This window comes from Gopherus flavomarginatus, chromosome 10 (assembly GCF_025201925.1).
Source record: "Gopherus flavomarginatus isolate rGopFla2 chromosome 10, rGopFla2.mat.asm, whole genome shotgun sequence".
Taxonomy (NCBI): domain Eukaryota; kingdom Metazoa; phylum Chordata; order Testudines; family Testudinidae; genus Gopherus; species Gopherus flavomarginatus.
This window is the reverse complement of record NC_066626.1, coordinates 5,111,719-5,125,695: the sequence shown is the minus strand read 5'-3', so window position 1 is coordinate 5,125,695 and position 13,977 is coordinate 5,111,719. Positions and strand designations below refer to the sequence as shown.

The window sequence follows — 13,977 nt, the reverse complement described above, 5'->3', positions numbered from 1 at the left end:
AGAGACACTTAAAGCTTGTGAAAATGAAAATATGGAAACTAGAAGTGTTTCACTGCACAAGGCAGTCTCAGTATGATCTTTAGGAAGAGCGCATAAAACTAGAGTACAAGAGTCTTCACAAACAAGCCACACTGCAGTTGAGCTGAATCTGATCAGAGCTAATGAATAATGCTGGAAAACTCTTTAAATATCACTAACTGTTTAATACAAAACAGTTTAAAGGCTGCAGTGCTAATTAAGAAACACATCTCTAAGTCTGTGGTAACACTTTCATCTATAAGGATTTGTGTTTCCTTAATGCTGATTTAATCTGACTGAGCCAGTCACATAACCAAGGATGCTTCCTCAAACTAAGCTGTTGTCTTTATGGAGGGAGGTATAGACCTAAAACTCAGGTGCTCTTCAAAGTACACTATTTTGTGCTTAGCATTTTGAATGCGAGCAGCTAAAAAACAAATTAAATTCCAGTACGGGGGGACACAAAAATATATTAGGAACCTTAAGCAAGGCATTTTATGGTTTCTTTTGTTGCAAACATAGAGAGGCCAATATGCCCAAATGCACAAGGAATGTAAAAACTGGGATTCATAGATTCTAGGATTGGAAGGGACCTCGAGAGGTCATCAAATCCAGTCCCCTGCCCTCATGGCAGGACCAAATACTGTCTAGACCATCCCTGATAAACATTTATCTAACCTACTCTTAAATATCTCCAGAGATAGAGATTCCACAACCTCCCTAGGCAATTTATTCCAGTGTTTAACCACCCTGACAGTTAGGAATTTTTTCCTAATGTCCAACCTAAACCTCCCTTGCTGCAGTTTAAGCCCATTACTGCTTGTTCTATCATTAGAGGCTAAGGTGAACAAGTTTTCTCCCTCCTCCTGATGACACCCTTTTAGATACCTGAAAACTGCTATCATGTCCCCTCTCAGTCTTCTCTTTTCCAAACTAAACAAACCCAATTCTTTCAGCCTTCCTTCATAGGTCATGTTCTCTAGACCTTTAATCATTCTTGTTGCTCTTCTCTGGACCGTCTCCAATTTCTTCGCATCTTTCTTGCAATGCAGTGCCCAGAACTGGACACAATACTCAAGTTGAGGCCTAACCAGCGCAGAGTAAAGCGGAAAAATGACTTCTCGTGTCTTGCTCACAACACATCTGTTAATGCATCCCAGAATCGTATTTGCTTTTTTTCCAACCGCATCACACTGTTGACTCATATTTAACTTCTAGTCCACTATAACCCCTAGATCCCTTTCTGCCGTACTCCTTCCTAGACAGTCTCTTCCCATTCTATATGTGTGAAACTGATTGTTCCTTCCTAAGTGGAGCACGTTGCATTTGTCTTTATTAAACTTCATCCTGTTTACCTCAGACCATTTCTCCAATTTGTCCAGATCATTTTTTAATTATTTCAGAAATGTAAAATGAACAGGTAGTTATGCAAGTTTCTGGGTGTCTATAACCCATGACATGCACACTATCCCCATGACATAGACTATTGTCTTCTCCTTCCTAATTCAATGTCTGCAGTATCTTGGCAGAATTTCTTTTGAAATTCTTAGACAAGGAGTGTCTAAGCACTGTAACTTAAGTTTTGATTCTTTATGACAAGACCAGCCATTTTAAGGCTAAAGGTTTAAAGAGTGGCTCCCATGCCTCCATTTTATAAATTCTTTAAGCTGTGATTTTTAAATTATTAATGCTTCAAGGGAATGCAAAGCCCGCACTGCACCACTGATTTTCAGCAGACATCATCAGCTCACTGTCAAAACAAGGCATTTTTCTGCAATATGAAAACCTTTACATAACACAACCCAAACCAAGCTATATTTCTCTAAATCTGTTGCCATTGTTTCAGAGAGTCAGAGGATTATAATAGAGGTGGGAAACCTCCAAAGAGCTGAATTTATTCTACAATGCTGCTGCTAAAAAATGTTTCATTTGATACGTTCAGTACAGTGAGGGCTCATATACAGGAACCGTTTAATAGTGAAAATGCAAAGTTAAAAATAAAATAGAAATAGTTATCAGCTCAATGTCAACTGATTTGGCACTGCAGAGTAAAATAACTGCTTTCTAATAACATTGGCTTTGCATTTCACCAGCCTGCCCATTCTTATAAGCACTGTATCATGTTTAAAGCAGATTTATACCAGAGCAAAACTAAATGAAATTCAAATAAAAATTCTTGCAGATGTTTCTATAGTAAGTCAAATGAGTATCGTTTTCAAACTGATGCTGTGTGTATAGAAAAAGTCTAACCAAAGTCTAAATATGAAAACAGACTACTGGGTCACACCAATGGTTCATCTAGCCCAGTATTCTGTCTTCCGACAGTGGCCAATGTTACATGCTTCAGAGGGAAAACAAAACAAAACAGGGCAATTACCAAGTGATCCATCCTCCGTTATCCAGTCCCAGCATCTGGCAGTCAGAGTTTGAGGGACAAGAATGGAATATATTAATGTTATATTACAATGGCATGACAGTAGCACCAGATAAGCATGAAGCAATGCTTCAGTTTCAGAGTGCTTTTTACCTTTCCAGTGGCTTCCCTTAATACAAATGTGACGTGGCAGATCCACATTACACTGTGTTGGTGGTTAAAATCCGTTTTAATGTCTACAGGTGTAGGGGCGAGTGAAAGGTGCTGGCAACATGCAGGAATCATTCTCACAATAACCACTCCCTTATGCAAATGAAAGGATTGTCCTCTGCTGGGCTGTTAACGCACAGGGTGAGATTTCCCTGCAGTGCACACCTTGCTGGTTCTGTTGCAGTGCTGAAGGGAACATGGTGTTGTGATGGGTTGGTTCACAGAAACCCCCTTTGGGACTGCCACTTGATGTGCTTTGAATACCTCTGAGTCTGTTTTCCCTGCCAGCTTGGGACTTCAGCACCCTGCCTGGTTTGAGCCAGACATGCTTGCCTGCTACAAACCCAGACCCAGGTCTGAACCATGTACCCCAAAAGCTGCAGGCTTAAGTGAAAACAGCTTAAGAAGTGCTCCTGTCTCCAGCACTTAGATGCACAGCTCCCAATGGGGTCCAAACCCCAAATAAATCTTAAATTGTTCGCCCTCTATAACACTGATAGAGAGATATGCACAGCTGTTTCCTCCCCGCCACCCCACAGGTATTAATACATACTCTGGGTTAATTAATAAGTAAAACGCGATTTTATTAAGTACAAAAAGTAGGATTTAAATGGTTCCAAGTAATAACAGACAGAACAAAGTGAATTACCAAGCAAAATAAAATAAAAAATGCAAGTCTATGCCTAATACAGTAAGAAAACTGAATAAACATAAAATCTCACCCTCAGAGATGTTTCAATAAGCTTCTATCACAGACTGGATGCTTTCCTAGTCTGGGCACAATTCTTTCCCCTGGTACAGCCCCTGTTCCAGCTCAGGTGGTAGCCAGGGGATTTCTCATGACTGCAGCCCTTTTTGTTCTGTTCCACCCACTTATATCTCTTTTGCACAAGGCGGGAATCCTTTGTCCCTCTCTGGGTTCCCACCCCCTCCTTCTCAATAGAAAAGCACCAGGTTAAAGATGGATTCCAGCTCAGGTGACATGATCATGTGTTACTGCAAGACTTCATTGCCCACTTGCCAGCACACAGGAATACAGGAAGACTCACAAGTAAAACAGAGCCATCTACAGACAATTGTCCTGGTTAATGTGAGCCATCCAGAGTCCAAACCACCATTAATGGCCCACACTTTGCATAATTACAATAGGCCCTCAGAGTTATATTTCATATTTCTAGTTTCTGATACAAGAGAGGTACATTTATACAAATAGGATGACCACACTCAGTAGATTATAAGCTTTATAATGATACCTTACAAGAGACCTTTTGCATGAAGCATATTCCAGTTGTATTATATTCACACTCAATCTCCTAATTCATAGATTCATTGATTCATGAATCTATGAATTAGCACATTTTCATAAAATCATGTAGGGTGCAATGTCAGAGGTGTATTTAATGGGAACGGGCCCACTCCAGTCTCCCACCCTCCCCCCAGTTTGCTCTTACTGTTGAAGAAGTTCTTGGCCCTGAGATAGCTGACGCTGAGGCGCAGGATGGAGAGTTTATCCAGGGTAGAGATGACCTCCTCAGGGAAAGGCAACAAGCTAGCCAGCCGCTCCAGCTCCGAGTTCAGCCGATCCCTATGGCGCTTGGAGGGGTTCGACTTCACACCTTCTGGGGGCGGCGGCTTCACTCTGCCAGGGGAGGAGCCAAGGGAGACACATCACAAACACACCTGTGCCCAGGGAGAGGGTGGTCCTCAGCAGAGTTCACAGCACTTTCCAGCACATAGCAAGGGTGAGAGAGGCGGCTATGAGGACTGGCTGCTGACCTCCATTCTTGATTTCTTAACAGAATGGGAGCTCTTACTTCAACCCCTTATTCATTCCTACTATTAATATGCTTCTAGCACCATGCATGCTGATCCTCAGGTGAATAACATATGGCCCCTGTCCCTGAGCACTTACAATTAACCCCTTTGCCTCAAAACAAGAGTGAACTGCAGCTGTTCTTCATGATCCCTGCCAAAGCCCTGCCAAGGGAAGAGGGAGGGCAGGGACTTCAGCAGACGTTACTGAGCATGCTCAGTCTGTGTGAGCACACTCAGTACAAGCCAAGCAGCAACTCGGGGTGGGGGGCGCGTGACCTTGCATGCACCCCCCGCACACACATGGCCTCTGATTCCAGTTGTTCCTGCCATCATGCTACCAGACTTCCCAACCCTAACAATGGCCTTTGTTGGTCACTTGCCTTTCATTTACCTATGCAAAGGGCCATGTCACTTTTTCCAAGGACACTTATCTGTTTCATTTTAAACAAACAAATCCAGGTTCAGGAGGGCACTTGCTCAATGCATGAGGTTGGGCGCCCTGCTTGCTTCCTTCCTAAACCCACTCGAGAAGCTTTACGACTTTGAACCTCTTCCCTTCAATATTTTAGCCTGCTCTTGGGGCTGCAAGGAAGCAAGTGTCACAGACTTTAACCAGGCAATCCAAAAAGGCTTCATATATTTAATGTATTTTAAAGATTTCTAGTCAGCACTTTAACCAAACTTTTAAACTGAGTATTAAAATTGACCATTCATCCCAATGAATAGATGCAAATCAACAGGCAAACCATTTGTGCCTGTTAAATTAATAATTAACTCATACTACATAGTAACCAGTCTTTTATTTTAACTGCACTGACATTTTAGTAAATTGTGTCTCTTGTACCTATTCCCTAACCGTGAAGAAAAGCAAAAACATGAAACTCGGTTTAGATGGTACACATCTGGGTGGAAAGCACAGCCCCCAAGTTCATTTTCTCCTTCTGAAGATGTACCACATTATTTTATCAATAGTAATAAAATAATCCAGTCTCACTACTAGAAAAGGTGAGGGATAACCAGAAACTCACACACTCCAGTTATAAAAAGGACATTTGTCTTTTTTTCAGAAGTCTGTAAAATAACTAAAGCACCTCTTTTAATGCCAAATATCTGCCATGGTCACATTCACAGGATCTGATCTGGTCTAGCCGAGCAAGGGGGCAACATAATTAGTCTTTGGAAAGGTTATCAGCTAACATTAGGTCAGCCCTGTGAAAGGAGAACTATTGTTCACTAGTATCTTGTTTTTCAAACAGATGCTACCAATGATTCAAACAGAGTTCTTTATCAGAACATGCCCCATGCGAAGTCTTTGAAACCTTGATACAGAACTTCCCAGACCAGCCGTGGATGCTCTCTCTAGCCTATCTTGTATGGTGCAATGGCCATGCACTGACCGTCCTCCTGATGCACATGCAGGCAGACCAGAGACGGTGCATACGTTTTCAACAAATAGCCTGCACAGGTTCTCACGAAAAGGGGTTTTTTAGGGAAGGGAAGGAATTCATCGGCACCATTTTACCAAGGCAATTTCAGCTTGCTGGCATTGCATCACAGCTGCTCACCAGCCTCAGACTTTGGCTTTTCCTCCTTGGCAAGGAACATCCGCAGCTGGGAAATAGGCAGAGAAATCTAGTTTCGACCGCTGCCCAGCGGAAGTCCGTAGCAGCGGAGCTAGGGAGCAAGGACATGAACCAGCAGTTGGAGGAAAAGTCAAGAGAGAAGTGGGCTTGTGAAGGCTGCAATGGGGCGAACGTCTGCAGGACGGGGAGCGCTGGCAGCTCCCGGGTCAGCCACTGGGGGCACAGACTTTTGGCAGGCGGGTTGGACTCATTCTCCCCACGAACCCAACACTTGCTCTGTCAAGTTTTGGGAGCTAAAAGGGCAAATTACCGCCTGGGGAGCAATACCACCTCCCCCCTCCATCCGCGCACGTGCACCCCACTCCAGACACCCCACCCCGCCCTGCGCTGCTGCCCCCGAGGCAGAGCTGTCAGGTTCGAGCCCCCCCACCCCAGGCTCCCCACTTACGTCCTCTGTACCGGCTTCCTCCTCTTGCGCCCCGCGTACATTGTCCCGTCTCCTCGGGAGCCGCCTGCCTGCCGGCTCAGCGCAGGAGGAGCGGGGCACCCCGGCCCGCCCGCCCCAGGCCACTCGGGGCAGCAGCCAGCAGCGCCTGGCTCAGCGCGCTGCGCCCAGGGCGCACCGGGGCCGTGCCAGCCGGGGGCGCATCTCCTCCGCGCCCGGCTGCTGCTGAGCGCCGAGCCGCCGGCCCGCGGGCAAGGCAGCCCTAGCTCCGGGGCACCGCAGCCGCTGCTGGCCGGGCCGGGCCTTCGGGGCTGCTCATCGCTGGGCAGGGCGCAGTCACGACCGCTGCCGCCGGGCTGCAAAGCTCCCTTGCCAGCCCCGCTTCTGCTGCTGCTCCAGGCGGCCCAGCCCGGCGCCCCCTTCCCGGCGGCTAGCGCACCCAGCCGCCGCAGCAGCACCTTAGGCGACCCCCGCTAGGCCAATGGGAGCGAGGGGAGAGCCGGACGCCGGGCATCTCCTGGGAGCCGGTGTAACGTCAGTTTGAGCAACCCTCCCGTTTTGCAACTAGCTGCAGTTTCTGTCACATAGGAAAACCATCTGTGCTCCTGCTCAGGAATTGCTGCCGCCTGGTCCATGAGGTTGCAAATCGGGAGGAATTGAGTTCGTGGTCGAAAACACTCAGGATCTGCTTCCTCCACTGGTCCATGGGGTTGCAAATCGGGAGGGATGGAGTTTGTGGTCGAAAACACTCAGAATCTGCTTCCTCCTGGCTAATATGCCAAATTGACCTATTGGGTGATCGAGGCACGCTCTTTCGCTTTTTTGTGTGTGAATACGTGTAAACGGAAGTAAGGTTTGGGGGTAGAGGGCACACCCCTGACCCCAAGGTGATAACCAGAGTGGCCCCTTTCATTGTTTCCACTGGCTTCCTCCTTGTTTAGTTCCAATGACATGGCTGCTCGAGGCAGGCTATTTCGCTTTTTAGTGTGTGAATACAGATAAAGGGAAGTAAGGTTTGGGGGTACAGGGCACACCCCTGACCCCAAGGTGATAACCAGAGTGGCCCCTTTCACTGTTTCCACTGGCTTCCTCCTTGCTTAGTTCCAATGACATGGCTGCCTATGCACCTGTCACTGGTCCAGGGATGGTTGCAAATCGGGAGGGATGGAGTCTGTGGTCAAAAACACTCAGGATCTGCTTCTTCCTGGCTAATGGGCCAAATTGACGTATTGGGTGATCGAGGCACGCTCTTTCGCTTTTCTGTGTGTGAATACGTGTAAAGGGAAGTAACGTTTGGGGTAGAGGGCACTCCCCTGACCCCAAGGTGATAACCAGAGTGGCCCCTTTCATTGTTTCCACTGGCTTCCTCCTTGCTTAGTTCCAATGACATGGCTGCCTATGCACCTGTCACTGGTCCGGGGATGGTTGCAAATCGGGAGGGATGGAGTTTGTGGTCGAAAACACTCAGGATCTGCTTCCTCCACTGGTCCATGGGGTTGCAAATCGGGAGGGATGGAGTTTGTGGTCGAAAACACTCAGGATCTGCTTCCTCCACTGGTCCATGGTGTTGCAAATCGGGAGGGATGGAGTTTGTGGTCGAAAACACTCAGGATCTGCTTCCTCCTGTCTAATGTGCCAAATTGACCTATTGGGTGATCGAGGCACGCTCTTTCGCTTTTTTGTGTGTGAATACGTGTAAACGGAAGTAAGGTTTGGGGGTAGAGGGCACACCCCTGACCCCAAGGTGATAACCAGAGTGGCCCCTTTCATTGTTTCCACTGGCTTCCTCCTTGTTTAGTTCCAATGACATGGCTGCTCGAGGCAGGCTATTTCGCTTTTTAGTGTGTGAATACAGATAAAGGGAAGTAAGGTTTGGGGGTACAGGGCACACCCCTGACCCCAAGGTGATAACCAGAGTGGCCCCTTTCACTGTTTCCACTGGCTTCCTCCTTGCTTAGTTCCAATGACATGGCTGCCTATGCACCTGTCACTGGTCCAGGGATGGTTGCAAATCGGGAGGGATGGAGTCTGTGGTCAAAAACACTCAGGATCTGCTTCTTCCTGGCTAATGGGCCAAATTGACGTATTGGGTGATCGAGGCACGCTCTTTCGCTTTTCTGTGTGTGAATACGTGTAAAGGGAAGTAACGTTTGGGGTAGAGGGCACTCCCCTGACCCCAAGGTGATAACCAGAGTGGCCCCTTTCATTGTTTCCACTGGCTTCCTCCTTGCTTAGTTCCAATGACATGGCTGCCTATGCACCTGTCACTGGTCCGGGGATGGTTGGAAATCGGGAGGGATGGAGTTTGTGGTCGAAAACACTCAGGATCTGCTTCCTCCACTGGTCCATGGGGTTGCAAATCGGGAGGGATGGAGTTTGTGGTCGAAAACACTCAGGATCTGCTTCCTCCACTGGTCCATGGTGTTGCAAATCGGGAGGGATGGAGTTTGTGGTCGAAAACACTCAGGATCTGCTTCCTCCTGTCTAATGTGTCAAATTGACCTATTGGGTGATCGAGGCACGCTCTTTCGCTTTTTTGTGTGTGAATACGTGTAAAGAGTTATAAGGTTTGGGGGTATAGGGCACACCCCTGACCCCAAGGTGATAACCAGAGTGGCCCCTTTCATTGTTTCCACTGGCTTCCTCCTTGTTTAGTTCCAATGACATGGCTGCTCAAGGCACGCTCTTTCGCTTTTTTGTGTGTGAATACATATAAAGAGAAGTAAGGTTTGGGGGTACAGGGCACACCCCTGACCCCAAGGTGATAACCAGAGTGGCCCCTTTCACTGTTTCCACTGGCTTCCTCCTTGCTTAGTTCCAATGACATGGCTGCCTATGCACCTGTCACTGGTCCGGGGATGGTTGCAAATCGGGAGGGATGTAGTTTGTGGTCGAAAACACTCAGGATCTGCTTCCTCCACTGGTCCATGCGGTTGCAAATTGGGAGGGACGGAGTTTGTGGTCGAAAACACTCAGAATCTGCTTCCTCCACTGGTCCATGGGGTTGCAAATCGGGAGGGATGGAGTTTGTGGTCGAAAACACTCAGGATCTGCTTCCTCCTGTCTAATGTGCCAAATTGACCTATTGGGTGATCGAGGCATGCTCTTTCGCTTTTTTGTGTGTGAATACGTGTAAAGAGTTATAAGGTTTGGGGGTATAGGGCACACCCCTGACCCCAAGGTGATAACCAGAGTGGCCCCTTTCATTGTTTCCACTGGCTTCCTCCTTGTTTAGTTCCAATGACATGGCTGCTCAAGGCACGCTCTTTCGCTTTTTAGTGTGTGAATACAGATAAAGGGAAGTAAGGTTTGGGGGTACAGGGCACACCCCTGACCCCAAGGTGATAACCAGAGTGGCCCCTTTCACTGTTTCCACTGGCTTCCTCCTTGCTTAGTTCCAATGACATGGCTGCCTATGCACCTGTCACTGGTCCAGGGATGGTTGCAAATCGGGAGGGATGGAGTCTGTGGTCAAAAACACTCAGGATCTGCTTCTTCCTGGCTAATGGGCCAAATTGACGTATTGGGTGATCGAGGCACGCTCTTTCGCTTTTCTGTGTGTGAATACGTGTAAAGGGAAGTAACGTTTGGGGTAGAGGGCACTCCCCTGACCCCAAGGTGATAACCAGAGTGGCCCCTTTCATTGTTTCCACTGGCTTCCTCCTTGCTTAGTTCCAATGACATGGCTGCCTATGCACCTGTCACTGGTCCGGGGATGGTTGCAAATCGGGAGGGATGGAGTTTGTGGTCGAAAACACTCAGGATCTGCTTCCTCCACTGGTCCATGGGGTTGCAAATCGGGAGGGATGGAGTTTGTGGTCGAAAACACTCAGGATCTGCTTCCTCCACTGGTCCATGGTGTTGCAAATCGGGAGGGATGGAGTTTGTGGTCGAAAACACTCAGGATCTGCTTCCTCCTGTCTAATGTGCCAAATTGACCTATTGGGTGATCGAGGCACGCTCTTTCGCTTTTTTGTGTGTGAATACGTGTAAAGGGAAGTAAGGTTTGGGGGTAGAGGGCACACCCCTGACCCCAAGGTGATAACCAGAGTGGCCCCTTTCATTGTTTCCACTGGCTTCCTCCTTGTTTAGTTCCAATGACATGGCTGCTCGAGGCAGGCTATTTCGCTTTTTAGTGTGTGAATACAGATAAAGGGAAGTAAGGTTTGGGGGTACAGGGCACACCCCTGACCCCAAGGTGATAACCAGAGTGGCCCCTTTCACTGTTTCCACTGGCTTCCTCCTTGCTTAGTTCCAATGACATGGCTGCCTATGCACCTGTCACTGGTCCAGGGATGGTTGCAAATCGGGAGGGATGGAGTCTGTGGTCAAAAACACTCAGGATCTGCTTCTTCCTGGCTAATGGGCCAAATTGACGTATTGGGTGATCGAGGCACGCTCTTTCGCTTTTCTGTGTGTGAATACGTGTAAAGGGAAGTAACGTTTGGGGTAGAGGGCACTCCCCTGACCCCAAGGTGATAACCAGAGTGGCCCCTTTCATTGTTTCCACTGGCTTCCTCCTTGCTTAGTTCCAATGACATGGCTGCCTATGCACCTGTCACTGGTCCGGGGATGGTTGCAAATCGGGAGGGATGGAGTTTGTGGTCGAAAACACTCAGGATCTGCTTCCTCCACTGGTCCATGGGGTTGCAAATCGGGAGGGATGGAGTTTGTGGTCGAAAACACTCAGGATCTGCTTCCTCCACTGGTCCATGGTGTTGCAAATCGGGAGGGATGGAGTTTGTGGTCGAAAACACTCAGGATCTGCTTCCTCCTGTCTAATGTGCCAAATTGACCTATTGGGTGATCGAGGCACGCTCTTTCGCTTTTTTGTGTGTGAATACGTGTAAAGAGTTATAAGGTTTGGGGGTATAGGGCACACCCCTGACCCCAAGGTGATAACCAGAGTGGCCCCTTTCATTGTTTCCACTGGCTTCCTCCTTGTTTAGTTCCAATGACATGGCTGCTCAAGGCACGCTCTTTCGCTTTTTTGTGTGTGAATACTTATAAAGAGAAGTAAGGTTTGGGGGTACAGGGCACACCCCTGACCCCAAGGTGATAACCAGAGTGGCCCCTTTCACTGTTTCCACTGGCTTCCTCCTTGCTTAGTTCCAATGACATGGCTGCCTATGCACCTGTCACTGGTCCGGGGATGGTTGCAAATCGGGAGGGATGTAGTTTGTGGTCGAAAACACTCAGGATCTGCTTCCTCCACTGGTCCATGCGGTTGCAAATTGGGAGGGACGGAGTTTGTGGTCGAAAACACTCAGAATCTGCTTCCTCCACTGGTCCATGGGGTTGCAAATCGGGAGGGATGGAGTTTGTGGTCGAAAACACTCAGGATCTGCTTCCTCCTGTCTAATGTGCCAAATTGACCTATTGGGTGATCGAGGCACGCTCTTTCGCTTTTTTGTGTGTGAATACGTGTAAAGAGTTATAAGGTTTGGGGGTATAGGGCACACCCCTGACCCCAAGGTGATAACCAGAGTGGCCCCTTTCATTGTTTCCACTGGCTTCCTCCTTGTTTAGTTGTAATGACATGGCTGCCTATGCACCTGTCACTGGTCCGGGGATGGTTGCAAATCGGGAGGGATGGAGTTTGTGGTCGAAAACACTCAGGATCTGCTTCCTCCTGGCTAATGTGCCAAATTGACCTATTGGGTGATCGAGGCACGCTCTTTCGCGTTTTTGTGTGTGAATACGTGTAAAGGGAAGTAAGGTTTGGGGGTACAGGGCACACCCCTGACCCCAAGGTGATAGCCAGAGTGGCCCCTTTCATTGTTTCCACTGGCTTCCTCCTTGCTTAGTTCCAATGACATGGCTGCCTATGCACCTGTCACTGGTCCAGGGATGGTTGCAAATCGGGAGGGATGGAGTTTGTGGTCGAAAACACTCAGGATCTGCTTCCTCCTGGCTAATGTGCCAAATTGACCTATTGGGTGATCGAGGCAAGCTCTTTCGCTTTTTTGTGTGTGAATACGTGTAAAGGGAAGTAAGGTTTGGGGGTATAGGACACATCCCTGACCCCAAGGTGATAACCAGAGTGGCCCCTTTCATTGTTTCCACTGGCTTCCTCCTTGTTTAGTTCCAATGACATGGCTGCTCGAGGCAGGCTATTTCGCTTTTTTGTGTGTGAATACATATAAAGAGAAGTAAGGTTTGGGGGTACAGGGCACACCCCTGACCCCAAGGTGATAACCAGAGTGGCCCCTTTCATTGTTTCCACTGGCTTCCTCCTTGCTTAGTTCCAATGACATGGCTGCCTATGCACCTGTCACTGGTCCGGGGATGGCTGCAAATCGGGAGAGATGGAGTTTGTGGTCGAAAACACTCAGGATCTGCTTCCTCCTGTCTAATGTGCCAAATTGACCTATTGGGTGATCGAGGCACGCTCTTTCGCTTTCTTGTGTATGAATACATGAGAAGGGAGGTTAGCTTTCGGGGTATGGAATGAAATGAAGAGCCATACAATTTTATGTTTCTCACTTTCGCCTCCAGTCTCTCTGTGTGTTTGCTGGTCATTACCAATTTTACTAGGAAAAAAATATTAACACATATTACATGCATGGTAATACAGTTTCCTTTTTCTCTGCTTTAACTGTCAATGCTGCCACTTTGTACATGAAAACCTTTAATATAGTTCAAGTTATAAAGTATGTTAATCTGTTTAAGAAAAGAGCGGTAACCAATTACCTTTCAGAAGCCATTGCTTGTCTTCCACTTCCTCTGTAAGCATGTCATCAAAACTGTCATCAGCATCACTTGTATCATTGTTTGACACATCTTGCCCTATATATTCCTCTTTTTCTATTGCTGTGACCTCTATGTTTTCCACTTTGCTGTCATGAGATACAGTGCCATCCACTTCTCTAATCTCTTCCGTGGGTGTTTCTGGTTCAGCGTCACCAACTCCAATTTCAGTGCCAGTTTTTCCCTCTGACGTGCTTTCAGCAGCTAATGTTGTTGGCTCTTTTACTGGTTTTAAGTGTGCAATACTGTACATGGTTCCTAACTGTTTCCCTGAGATGGTTTGTAATTTCACTCTCTTACCTTCAACACTCATAATTTTGTATGGTCCATGATATTTAGATTCCAATACTCCTTCTTTTCTTGTTCTCTGTCTAGTATTCAGTAATAGTACAGAGTCCCCAACTTCAAATGTTATTTCCCCATATTTAGAAGTCTTTTTAGCATAATGTCTTTGTTGTTTTTCTTGTGCTTTAGCAATGTTACTTAGTGGCAGTGCAATGTCAGCGTCATGTCTCGATTTCATATTCATGCTGTTCTCTTTGAAGAAATCTTCCACTAACATATTCAGATCTGGGATCTTTGTAAACAAATGGAGAAGTGATTGTATTTGTAAAATGAAGGCACACAGAATGCCATGTGTACATGAAAGGTGCTGGGAATAACATACACTTACCATGTAATTCTCTAAGACATCTTCTGGAAACACTACATCATCACCAAACATTAGTCGGAAAGGTGAAATTTTTGTTGTTGCATGTATTTTAGTTCGCAAACAAAACAAA

At 47.2% G+C, this 13,977-nt stretch overlaps 1 protein-coding gene and 1 long non-coding RNA gene across 4 annotated transcripts; both read right to left on the bottom strand.

Moving 5' to 3' along the window:
- Window positions 1–3,230: 3,230 nt before the first annotated feature.
- Window positions 3,231–6,543, bottom strand: LOC127030322 (aryl hydrocarbon receptor-like). The gene is made up of 2 exons (XM_050916601.1): window positions 6,449–6,543; window positions 3,231–4,241 (listed from the first exon to the last, which is right to left on the bottom strand). Exons 1-2 carry the CDS (start codon window positions 6,487–6,489, stop codon window positions 3,971–3,973), a joined length of 312 nt encoding a protein of 103 aa, XP_050772558.1. The 5' UTR covers window positions 6,490–6,543; the 3' UTR covers window positions 3,231–3,970.
- A 1,035-nt stretch (window positions 6,544–7,578) lies between these two features.
- On the bottom strand, window positions 7,579–12,866 carry LOC127030327 (uncharacterized). 3 transcript variants are annotated; one of them, XR_007768354.1, is made up of 6 exons: window positions 12,816–12,866; window positions 12,279–12,377; window positions 10,724–11,000; window positions 9,867–10,143; window positions 8,430–8,706; window positions 7,579–7,849 (listed from the first exon to the last, which is right to left on the bottom strand). It is a non-coding gene; the product is annotated as an uncharacterized LOC127030327 (long non-coding RNA). The 3 variants fall into 3 exon arrangements; XR_007768352.1 differs by lacking the exon at window positions 12,816–12,866 and having other exon boundaries at window positions 12,279–12,442; XR_007768353.1 differs by lacking the exons at window positions 12,279–12,377; window positions 12,816–12,866 and adding an exon at window positions 12,001–12,149.
- Window positions 12,867–13,977: the final 1,111 nt, after the last annotated feature.

What these genes read in the sequence shown, in the direction of transcription:
- LOC127030322 (XM_050916601.1), bottom strand. Translation starts at nt 6,489, where the DNA reads ATGTACGCGGGGCGCAAGAGGAGGAAGCCGGTACAGAGGAC. An exon ending in AGGAAGCCGGTACAGAGGAC is followed by an intron (nt 4,242 to 6,448) that starts GTAAGTGGGGAG and finishes CTCCCCTGGCAG; the next exon opens with AGTGAAGCCGCCGCCCCCAG.